Source organism: Symphodus melops (assembly GCF_947650265.1).
Source record: "Symphodus melops genome assembly, chromosome: 7".
In the NCBI taxonomy this organism is placed as follows: domain Eukaryota; kingdom Metazoa; phylum Chordata; class Actinopteri; order Labriformes; family Labridae; genus Symphodus; species Symphodus melops.
In genome coordinates, this window is record NC_136697.1 from 27,335,972 (window position 1) to 27,348,403 (window position 12,432).

At 41.8% G+C, this 12,432-nt stretch overlaps 1 protein-coding gene across 1 annotated transcript; it reads right to left on the reverse strand.

The window, feature by feature from the left end:
- Positions 1-10,746: 10,746 nt before the first annotated feature.
- LOC306826785 (tripartite motif-containing protein 16-like) lies at positions 10,747-12,432 on the reverse strand (the record flags this gene model as incomplete). The annotated part of the gene is made up of 1 exon (XM_079348321.1): positions 10,747-12,432. One exon carries the CDS (start codon positions 12,430-12,432, stop codon positions 10,747-10,749), a length of 1,686 nt encoding a protein of 561 aa, XP_079204447.1.

Consider the following 12,432-nt stretch of genomic DNA (forward strand, 5'->3'; position numbering starts at 1 on the left):
GGGGAGGGAGGAGATAAATATTTAAATGGGGTGAAGTTCAGGTTTGACTGCGTTCCACAAAGAGCAGCTTTTTAAAGAGACAGTGTGACTCATAAACAACAAACAGTAATAATAGTTGGACTTGAGAGAGGACACTGTTTCATTTCTTAAGACAAAAGATAGTTATATAAATGTTTATTCAACACGGTGTGAAAAAAGACAACAGATAAATACATAAATGGAGGGTTTCCACGACAGCTTTCACATAAGTGGGCGGAGTTTGCAGCATTTGACCAATCACAGACATTGAGTGGGCTTCTAACAGCAGAGTTGTATTCTTACCAACTCAGAGAAAACCTAAATATTTACAAATGATAAAAGTTGAACATGTTCTACTGGTTTAAAAAACATTGCATCTGGAGACAGCTCAGGTTCCTGGACACTATAGCTGATACCACCCTCAGGCCTGACGTGGTCCTGATAGCTGAGGAGTCTCAGCAAGTGGTTTGATAACAGGCCCCTCTGCTCTGGAATCATCCACCAGTCAGGGTCCGGGAGGGAAAAACACTCAGCATCAAAAACACTTTATTAACCCCAGGGGGAAATGTGGTTGCGACAGTCGCTCTGAAAGACAGAGGAAGACTAAGACCCTCACTAGAATCTGCTCCATTTAACTTTTCATGGGAATGGTCACCACATGCAGTGTTTCAGGCCCTCGCCCTTCATCAGACATGAACAAGGTAGAAGACTAGTGTCCTCAAAGACAAATCCCCTGAGGTCACCTGACAGGACATGTGGTTGACATATATAAATCTTCTCATCCCCTTTTATCCCAATGACTTGTAATACTGTTCATGCAGTAGCTGTGTCCACAGGGAACAGTCACTGTATCCTTCAGGAGATCCAGACAGATCGAACAAGAAAGGGATGGTGGCTCAGCTGAACTCCTTTCTGCACCATTCTCTTCTCTGTAACAACGACTGTCTGAGTCTCAACATTTAGATCTGAAGAGGAGGGAACCAGGAAATACAGAGTCAGAGTTGGGCTGACTGTGTTTGAGAGCAGGAAGAAGAGGGAGGGGTGAACAAGCTCTGATCCATTCCATGAAGTGGAGCGGTGTGAGACAGAATACGTCTCTTTTAAACTTAACTTCTCAGGATTCTGCTGTCCACTTGATGACAAGGTGTGTATCCTCGACAGGGACGATTGTTGGTGTAAAGGGGTTCAAATATGCCATCAATGTTGAGGTTGAAAAAAAAAACCTATCCCAACAAAAGTGGAGGTCTAAGACACCATGTATCACCAAACAACAACGCTGTTTTAAATCATCTCTCAAAACAACTCAAGCACAATTCCCATCTTGGAATATGTGGTCCACCCTTTCATTTTCTGAGATATACTGAGGGCTTGCATTAATTGACATAGCACACAGCAGCTTAATGAAGCTGCCGTTTGTACGTGTGAAATTGCAATAAGCCAAATGCTGATGAATAATCTTAAATGCACATCAAAGTCCAAGAATACACTTCACTACTTTAGAGTTGTTTTTACAGGCCAAATATATGAACAGAGGGAAGAGGTGCATTTACTGTCATCGTGGTTTTTAAAAAAAAAAATTAACATTCGGTCAACCTAAAGGTGAGATACTGAAAACGTGCCCAGAGCTACCTGTTGGAGACCCCTGGTCTAAATGTACTATGGGAGGTGGAGCCTTCATCTATTGGGCCCCTCTCCTTTGGAGTCATTTACTAGTCAGTGTCTGGGGGACAGATATCCAGTGTACTTTTAATAGAAGGCTTGAAACATTCCTTTTTTCATAAAGCTGATAGTTAGGGCATGCACAGGTAAGGACCAGCTCCTTAGTTATGCTGCTGTAGACTCAGACTGCTGTCAGGGGAACTGGCACCTTGAGCTGTTGTCTCTCTGGGCATTCACATCACTGCATGTCACTGTGTGTAAAACTTCACGTACCATGTGAGTTTCATGAGCTTACTCGTGTCTTTGCAGGTTACACGTCATCGATCACAGGGACGGCCTGCTGGTATGAACACTTCCCCCTCCTGACTCCAACTCCTACAGCTGTATCAGCCTTCCATCCATTATCATGAATATAAAACTCGATGATGAACAGAACCGGTCCTCCTTGTTTCATCATCTTTACAGTTGTTAATAATGGACTGATCAGTTTATTTTCACTCTGAGCTGTTACTGATCATACTACACATACTTTTCACATTATTACTGACAGTGTGGCTTTAAATCTGTCTTCTTCATTGTTGTTTTTGTTTCTCTGTTTATCTCACAAATAGACAAATAAAAAGTGACCGCTCCTAAAGAGAAGAATGGACTCGTCCAATGATGTTTACACTTGATTTCCCATGATTCATTTAGGCCCACACTGAAGTCAGGTTCAAAAGTGGAGTCGTTTGTTACATCCAGGGTTAGCAGGATGAAGGCGCCCTCTGGTGGTGAGCTTCAGTAGTTGTTTTTTTTCTGATTTGTTGTCAGCTTCAGACAGCATCAATAAAGAGAGATTTAAATATCTGTTAAAACACATTATGTCTGTTTGTTCACACGAGTCACAACAAGCTGTCACTCTGATGCTGCATTCAGGTCACAATAAATGTTGGAAAGAAAAGCTCTGCTCATTCCTCAGAGACAAAGCTGTTTCAGTGTTTTGTCCCCGGTCTGGAGGAACCAGAACACAACACGATGAGTGACCCCGACTCTTCACAATCCCCAAGAAAGACAACAACACAAGTCAGATTCAGATTTAGAGCAGCAGTTTAATCATCTTCAGAGGTGAGAAAATGAACAAAACAACAAACAACCTTTTTTAAATATCTCAGAGGACATTTTACATCACTTTGAATATGAACAACATTTATTCTGACTAACTCGTTTTCTTTAAGTGTGATTTTATAGATTTTCTACAAATGTTCAAAGTGGTGAGAAGAGAAAATCAGCATTAAAGAAAAGTTTGCTGCTCTCTCTCTCTCTCTCTTTAGACTCTGAATCATAACAGAAACAACAGCATATAAATGTATGAATACAAATAATCAAACATGGAGAGCAGAGAGAAGTTGATGTTTTCACACAGAGAAATGTCAGTTCAGGTGAACAAAAGTCATGGTCAGCAGTGAAAGAGTCCACGGCTAAACAGACACAGGAAGGAGCGTCACTTAAAGACACTCAAACATTTACAGAACAGACGAGAAGAGGTCAAAGTACCGCCCATTAAGTTTGATTGACAGGTGACAACCACCAGATCTCAGCAACGAGAATGAATAAAAATCAAGTTGAAGATTTGAAACACAGCAAGTTAAACATCTGTCTCCTTAATGACTTCTGTCTACTTCAGTTTACACAACTAAGCATAGTCTCCATCATAACATAGCCTGAGTCCAGCATGTAGAGGCTGAGTGAATGTGGTCTGGACTCTGTGGAGGAGAGTCATGGTTTCAGAGATACTGTAGAAGGACAGAATACCTGCTCTGTGATCCAGGTACACTCCTACTCTGGAGGACCGAGGACCTGAGACACGAGTTCAACAGTTCCTCTTTCTCTGGATAGAAACACAGTCAGAGCGCTGATGGACAACAACCGTCTGCTCTTGTTGAGTTACTGCAGTGAATGAGCTTTTTCAGTTCCAGTAATTCACAGTTTATAGTTCACACCCATCCTCATACCTGCAGGTCTGTGACGGGGAGGGAGGAGAGAAATATTTAAATGGGGTGAAGTTCAGGTTTGACTGCGTTCCACAAAGAGCAGCTATTGAAAGAGACAGGGTGTGACTCATAAACAACAAACAGTGGACGGGACTTGAGTGAGGACACTGTTTCATTTATTAAGACAAAAGATATTTATAAAAACATTTACACAACACGGTGTGAAAAAAGAAAACAGATAAATACATAAATGGAGGGTTTCCACGACAGCTTTCACATAAATGAACGGAGTTTGCAGCATTTGACCAATCACAGACATTGATTGGGCTTCTAACAGCAGAGTGGTATTCTTACCAACTCAGAGAAAACTTACATATTTACAAATGACAAAAGTTTAACCTGTTCTACTGGTTTAAGAAACAATGCATCTGGAGACAGCTGAGGTTACTGGACATTATACCTGATACCACCCTCAGGCCTGACGTGGTCCTGATATCTGAGGAGCCTCAGCAAATGGTTTGATTTCAGGCTCCTCTGCTCTGGAATCATCCACCAGTCAGGGTCCGGAAGGGAAAAACACACTTTATGAATCCCAGGGGGAAATCTGGTTGTTACAGTCGCTGTTAAAGACAGAGGACGACTAAGTCCCTCACCACAATCTGCTCCATTTAACTTTTCATGGGAATGATCACCACATGTAACATTTCAGGCCCTCGCCCTTCATCAGACATGAACAAGTGAGGAGACACGCTTCCACAAAGACAAAACCCCTGAGGTCACCTGACAGTTCATGTAATTAACATACAGAAATCTTCTCATCCCCTTTTATCCCAGTGGCTTTTAATACAGTTCATGCAGTAGCTGTGTCCACAGGGAACAGTCACAGACAGATCGAACGAGAAAGGGTTTCCTGGCCCAGCTGAACTCCTTTCTGCACCATTTATCTTCTCTGCAACAATGACTGTCTGAGTCTCAACCTGTAGATCTGAAGGGGAGGGAACCAGGAAATACAGAGTGCTTGAGAGCAGGATGAAGAGGGAGTGGTGAACAAGCTCTGACACAGAGCGAGAGCTACTGAGGGCTTGCATTAATTGACATCGCACACATCAGCTTAATGAAGCTACCGTTTTTACATGTCTTAAACTGCAATAAGCCAAATGCTGATGAATAATCTTAAATTCACATCAAAGTCCAAGAATACACTTAACTACTTTAGAGTGGTTTTTACAGGCCAAATATATGAACAGTGGGAAGAGGTGAATTTACTGTCGTCAGATTTCTTTGTTAGTTTTTCAACAGTCGGTCAACCTAAAGGCGAGCTACTGAAAACCTGCCCAGAGCTACCTGTTGGAGACCCCTGATCTAAATGTACTATGGAAAGTGGAGCCTTCATCTATCAGGCCCCTCTCCTTTGGAGTCATCTACTAGTCAGTGTCTGGGAGACAGATATCTAGTGTACTTTTAATAGTAGGCTTGAAACATTCCTTTTTTCATAAAGCTGATAGTTAGGGCATGCACAGGTAAGGACCAGCTCCTTAGTTATGCTGCTGTAAACTCAGACTGCTGTCAGGGGAACTGGCACCTTGAGCTGTTGTCTCTCTGGGCATTCACATCACTGCACGTCACTGTGTGTAAAACTTCACGTAACATGTGAGTTTCATGAGCTTACTCGTCTCTTTGCAGGTTACACGTCATCGATCGCAGGGACGGCCTGCTGGTGTGAACACTTCCCCCTCCTGACTCCAACTCCTACAGCTGTATCAGCCTTCCATCCATTATCATGAATATAAAACTCTATGATGAACAGAACCGGTCCTCCTTGTTTCATCATCTTTACAGTTGTTAATAATGGACTAATCAGTTTATTTTCACTCTGAGCTGTTACTGATCATACTACACATACTTTTCACATCATTACTGACACTGTGGCTTTAAATCTGTCTTCTTCATTGTTGTTGTTTCTCTGTTTATCTCACAAATACACAAATAAAAAGTGACCGCTCCTAAAGAGAAGAATGGACTCGTCCAATGATGTTTACACTTGATTTCCCATGATTCATTTAGGCCCACACTGAAGTCAGGTTCAAAAGTGGAGTCGTTTGTTACATCCAGGGTTAGCAGGATGAAGGCGCCCTCTGGTGGTGAGCTTCAGTAGTTGTTTTTTTTCTGATTTGTTGTCAGCTTCAGACAGCATCAATAAAGAGAGATTTAAATATCTGTTAAAACACATTATGTCTGTTTGTTCACACGAGTCACAACAAGCTGTCACTCTGATGCTGCATTCAGGTCACAATAAATGTTGGAAAGAAAAGCTCTGCTCATTCCTCAGAGACAAAGCTGTTTCAGTGTTTTGTCCCCGGTCTGGAGGAACCAGAACACAACACGATGAGTGACCCCGACTCTTCACAATCCCCAAGAAAGACAACAACACAAGTCAGATTCAGATTTAGAGCAGCAGTTTAATCATCTTCAGAGGTGAGAAAATGAACAAAACAACAAACAACCTTTTTTAAATATCTCAGAGGACATTTTACATCACTTTGAATATGAACAACATTTATTCTGACTAACTCGTTTTCTTTAAGTGTGATTTTATAGATTTTCTACAAATGTTCAAAGTGGTGAGAAGAGAAAATCAGCATTAAAGAAAAGTTTGCTGCTCTCTCTCTCTCTCTCTTTAGACTCTGAATCATAACAGAAACAACAGCATATAAATGTATGAATACAAATAATCAAACATGGAGAGCAGAGAGAAGTTGATGTTTTCACACAGAGAAATGTCAGTTCAGGTGAACAAAAGTCATGGTCAGCAGTGAAAGAGTCCACGGCTAAACAGACACAGGAAGGAGCGTCACTTAAAGACACTCAAACATTTACAGAACAGACGAGAAGAGGTCAAAGTACCGCCCATTAAGTTTGATTGACAGGTGACAACCACCAGATCTCAGCAACGAGAATGAATAAAAATCAAGGTGAAGATTTGAAACACAGCAAGTTAAACATCTGTCTCCTTAATGACTTCTGTCTACTTCAGTTTACACAACTAAGCATAGTCTCCATCATAACATAGCCTGAGTCCAGCATGTAGAGGCTGAGTGAATGTGGTCTGGACTCTGTGGAGGAGAGTCATGGTTTCAGAGATGCTGTAGAAGGACAGAATACCTGCTCTGTGATCCAGGTACACTCCTACTCTGGAGGACCGAGGACCTGAGACACGAGTTCAACAGTTCCTCTTTCTCTGGATAGAAACAAAGTCAGAGCGCTGATGGACAACAACCGTCTGCTCTTGTTGAGTTACTGCAGTGAATGAGCTTTTTCAGTTCCAGTAATTCACAGTTTATAGTTCACACCCATCCTCATACCTGCAGGTCTGTGACGGGGAGGGAGGAGAGAAATATTTTCATTGTTTCACTGAGATCATTGACAGAAGGGCGGGTGTTCAGGTTTGACTGCGTTCCTCAAAGAGCAGCTTTTCAAAGAGACAGGGTGTGACTCATAAACAACAAACAGTAATAATAGTTGGACTTGAGAGAGGACACTAGAAAGATAGATAGGTAGATAGATACTTTATTGATCCCGAGGGAAATTCAGTGTATCACTGTATCATTTCTTAAGAAGACAGCTAATTATAAAACAAAATATTCAACACGGTGTGAAAAAAGAAAACAGATAAATACACAAATGGAGGGTTTCCACGACAGCTTTCACATAGATGGGCGGAGTTTGCAGTATTTGATCAATTACAGACATTGAGTGGGCTTCTAACAGCAGAGTGGTATTCTTACCAACTCAGAGAAAACCTTAATATTTACAAATGACAAAAGTTGAACCTGTTCTACTGGTTTAAGAAACAATGCATCTGGAGACAGCTGAGGTTACTGGACATTGTAGCTGATACCACCCTCAGGCCTGACTTGATCCTGATATCTGAGGAGTCTCAGCAAGTGGTTTGATAACAGGCCCCTCTGCTCTGGAATCATCCACCAGTCAGGGTCCAGGAGGGAAAAACACTCAGAATCAGAAACGCGTTATTAATCCCAGGGGGAAATCTGGTTGTTACAGTCGCTGTTAAAGACAGAGGATGACTAAGTCCCTCACCAGAATCTGCTCCATTTAACTTTTCATGGGAATGATCACCACATGTAACATTTCAGGCCCTTGCCCTTCATCAGACATGAACAAGTGAGGAGACACGCTTCCACATAGACAAAACCCCTGAGGTCACCTGACAGTTCATGTGATTAATATACATAAATCTTCTCATCCCCTTTTATCCCAGTGGCTTTTAATACAGTTCATGCAGTAGCTGTGTCCACAGGGAACAGTCACCGTATCATTCAGTAGTTTCAGACAGATCGAACAAGAAAGGGTTTCCTGGCCCAGCTGAACTCCATTCTGCACCATTTATCTTCTCTGTATCAACGACTGTCTTAGCTTGAGAGCAGGATGAAGAGGAAGGGGTGAACAAGCTCTGACACAGAGCGAGAGCTACTGAGGGCTTGCATTAATTGACATAGCACACAGCAGCTTAATGAAGCTACCGTTTTTACATGTCTTAAATTGCAATGAGCCAAATGCTGATGAATAATCTTAAATTCACATCAAAGTCCAAGAATACACTTCACTACTTTAGAGTGGTTTTTACAGGCCAAATATATGAACAGAGGGAAGAGGTGCATTTACTGTCGTCAAATTTTTTTGTTCGTTTTTCAACAGTCGGTCAACCTAAAGGCGAGCTACTGAAAACCTGCCCAGAGCTACCTGTTGGAGACCCTGGTCTAAATGTACTATGGGAGGTGGAGCCTTCATCTATCAGGCCCCTCTCCTTTGGAGTCATCTACTAGTCAGTGTCTGGGGGACAGATATCCAGTATACTTTTAATAGTAGGCTTGAAACATTCCTTTTTTCATAAAGCTGATAGTTAGGGCATGCACAGGTAAGGACCAGCTCCTTAGTTATGCTGCTGTAGACTCAGACTGCTGTCAGGGGAACTGGCACCTTGAGCTGTTGTCTCTCTGGGCATTCACATTACTGCATGTCACTGTGTGTAAAACTTCACGTACCATGTGAGTTTCATGAGCTTACTCGTCTCTTTGCATGTTACACGTCATCGATCGCAGGGACGGCCTGCTGGTATGAACACTTCCCCCTCCTGACTCCAACTCCTACAGCTGTATCAGCCTTCCATCCATTATCATGAATATAAACCTCTATGATGAACAGAACCGGTCCTCCTTGTTTCATCATCTTTACAGTTGTTTATAATGGACTGATCAGTTTATTTTCACTCTGAGCTGTTACTGATCATACTACACATACTTTTAACATTATTACTGACACTGTGGCTTTAAATCTGTCTTCTTCATTGTTGTTGTTTCTCTGTTTATCTCACAAACAGACGCATCAAAATTGATTGACTCACATAATATTTGCACACGTTTCAATTAATCTTTTTTACGTCTTCAATGTAAATCTATTATTTTAAAAGAGAAAAAAAACACAAGTCAGAACAGAGCTTCAACACTGTGATATATCATGCTGAGGTAAAATATGGAAATGTTATCTTCACAGGTGTGAGGTCACGTCATGAAAAATAAGTATGAAATTATTTTATTTAACTAAAAAGTGACACCTCCTATAGAGAAGAATGGACTCATCCAGGGGTGTTTTGACCTCATTTCCCATGATTCATTTACTCACACACTGAGGTCAGGTTCAAAAGTGGAGTCGTGTGTTACGTCCCTGGTTAGCAGGATGAAGGCGCCCTCTGGTGGTGAGCTTCAGTAGTTTTTTTTTTTTTCCTGATTTGTTGTCAGCTTCAGACAGCATTAGAGCGATTTAAATATCACTATACAAAGCACACTGAATCTCAATGCAATGGTTAGTGTAGGTCAATTCAAAAACATGATGACAAATTATTGTCCCCACGAGTGCAAATGTTATTAGTTCTCTGTTTTGCTGCTTATTATTCCTGTTTTATACTCTTTGTATTTATTTAGATTGTTTTGTTTTATCTTCTAACTGTACTCTCCACATCATTGTAAATGAGGAGCTGCCCTCAATGATTCCTGGAGAATAAATAAAGGTAAATGAAATATTGTGCCGGCTTCAGATGAGACAAAGTGTTTTTGTACCTGTGACTCGTTTGTATACAAAATCCAATAGTCCAGATATGTTTGTAGATTTATTCAACAAAAAAGGGAAAAACAGTATTTCTAAACAAAAGGTCCAAAAGATGAAGATGATTACGATAACAATGACAGTCAACAGAAAAATATTTCAAACTCACTCCCGTCACCCCAAACACACAGGTAAAATTTAAGTAAGCCACGCCCACTGCTAATTACTGGAAACTATATCAAACCCATATAAGGAGCAAAATATAACAAATAATCAACAGAGGTAAAAACACACATTATGGCTCCGACACATCAAATCAGTAAAGTGTGTTCAATGTCTCTCCTTCAATCATTTCATGAACACATTCACTTCATCCACACAATCACTTTGTTTGATCAGAATCTCTGCTCACAGAAAACCAGGATTTATCTCCTTATTGATTTAATCAGGAGGATTACATTTTTAAAATACCTCAGAGGACATTTTTACATCACTTTGAATATGAACAACATTTATTCTGACTAACTCGTTTCTTTAAGTGGGATTTTATAGATTTTCTACAAATGTTCAAAGTGGTGAGAAGAGAAAATCAGCATTAAAGAAAAGTTTGCTGCTCTCTCTCTCTCTCTCTTCAGACTCTGAATCAGAACAGAAACAACAGCATATAAATGTATGAATACAAATAATCAAACATGGAGAGCAGAGAGAAGTTGATGTTTTCACACAGAGAAATGTCAGTTCAGGTGAACAAAAGTCACGGTGAGCAGTGAAAGAGTCCACGGCTAAACAGACACAGGAAGGAGCGTCACTTAAAGACACTCAAACATTTACAGAACAGACCAGAAGAGGTCAAAGTACCGCCCATAAAGTTTGATTGACAGGTGACGACCATCACATCTCAGCAACGAGCAAGAATAAAAATCAAGTTGAAGATTTGAAACACAGCAAGTTAAACATCTGTCTCCTTCATGATTTCTGTCTATTTCAGTTTACACAACTCAGCAGAGGCTCCATCATCATAAACCGCGAGTCCAGCATGTAGAGGCTGATAGAATGTTTTCTGGACACTGTGGAGGAGAGTCATGGTTTCAGAAATGCTGTAGAAGGACAGAATACCTGCTCTGTGATCCAGGTACACTCCTACTCTGGAGGACTGAGGACCTGAGACACGAGTCCTGACGTTCTTGTACCAAAAGTTATAACTGTTGTTGTCACAATCTAACCTCCAAGATTTGTCATAACGTCCAAACACACATTTATCTGAGCTGCCTGCTCTCCTGATATTCTTGTATGTAACTGCTACAGAAACTTCTTCTCTCCTCTCCACCTCCCAGTAACAACGTCCAGTCAGACTCTCTTTACTCAGGACCTGCCAATAATCAGTGAATCTGTCTGGGTGACGAGAATAAGACTGATGTTTACTCATGAATGTTACTTTTCTGTTCTCATCAGATAATAACAGCTGTGTGTATGCTGTGTTTGGATCCAGTGTGATGTCACATGAATAATTTAAGAACTCAGCTCTGGTCTTGGGCTCTGGTTCTGGTTCTGGTTCTGGTTGTGGCAGTAAAACATCCACTTCAGTCAGTGTCCGTGAGATGTTTGTCCATTTGTCTGTCAGGACGTCCTGTAGTTTATCTCTGACTTCTGACACAGCTGCTGTCACGTCCTCAAAGTACCTCAGAGGACGGATCTTGATGCTGGATGAGTGTGTAGATTCACTGAGTGCTGACACTGAGGGGTAGTCCTGTAGAAACTGGTTGTGATCTTGTGTGTGTGAGAGCTTCTCCAGTTCAGCGTCTTTCCTCTTCAGCTCAGTGATCTCCTGCTCCAGCTTCTCCTGACGCTCTCTGACTCGACTCACTTCAGTTTGCTGCTGGGATCTGACCTGCTGCTTCACATCAGAGCGTCTTTTCTCCATGAGACGGATCAGCTCAGTGAACATCTTCTCACTGTTCCCCACTGTTTTATCAGCAGAGCCATTGATAGCCTCCTCCTCCTGTTGGAGCAGCTTCACATCTTTCTCTCCGTCCTGGATTCTCTGCTGGATGTTTTGTCGACTCATCTCGAGCTCTCTCTGCTTCTCGCTCCTTTCTGCTGCAGCTGAGACTGTGTCGTGACCTTTGTGTTCGTCCATTAAACAGAGACAGATAGACTGCTGATCAGTGCGACAAAATAATTTCATTTCCTCATTATGACGAGAGCAGACGTTGTCATGGAGCTTCTTGGAGGGCTCCACCAGCTTGTGTTTCTTTAATGGCTCTGCTTCTAAATGAGGCTGGAGGTGATTCTCACAGTAAGAGGCCAGACACTGCAGACAGGACTTACAGGCGTTCAGTTTCCTCCCGGTGCAGACATCACAGGCCACATCTTCAGGTCCAGCATAGCAGTGATCAGCAGGAGCAGATTGGAGTCCAGTCTTCTTTAGCTCCTCCACTAAATCTGCTAACATGGTGCTTTTCCTCAGGACAGGCCTCGGTGTGAAGTCCTGTCTGCACTGAGGGCAGCTGTAGATTCTCTTCTCATTCTGTGTATCCCAGTGTCTTTTAATACACTTCATGCAGTAGCTGTGTCCACAGGGAATAGTCACCGGATCCTTCAGTAGATCCAGACAGATGGAACAAGAGAAAGCCTCCCGGTCTAGCTGAACTCCTTTCTGAGCCAT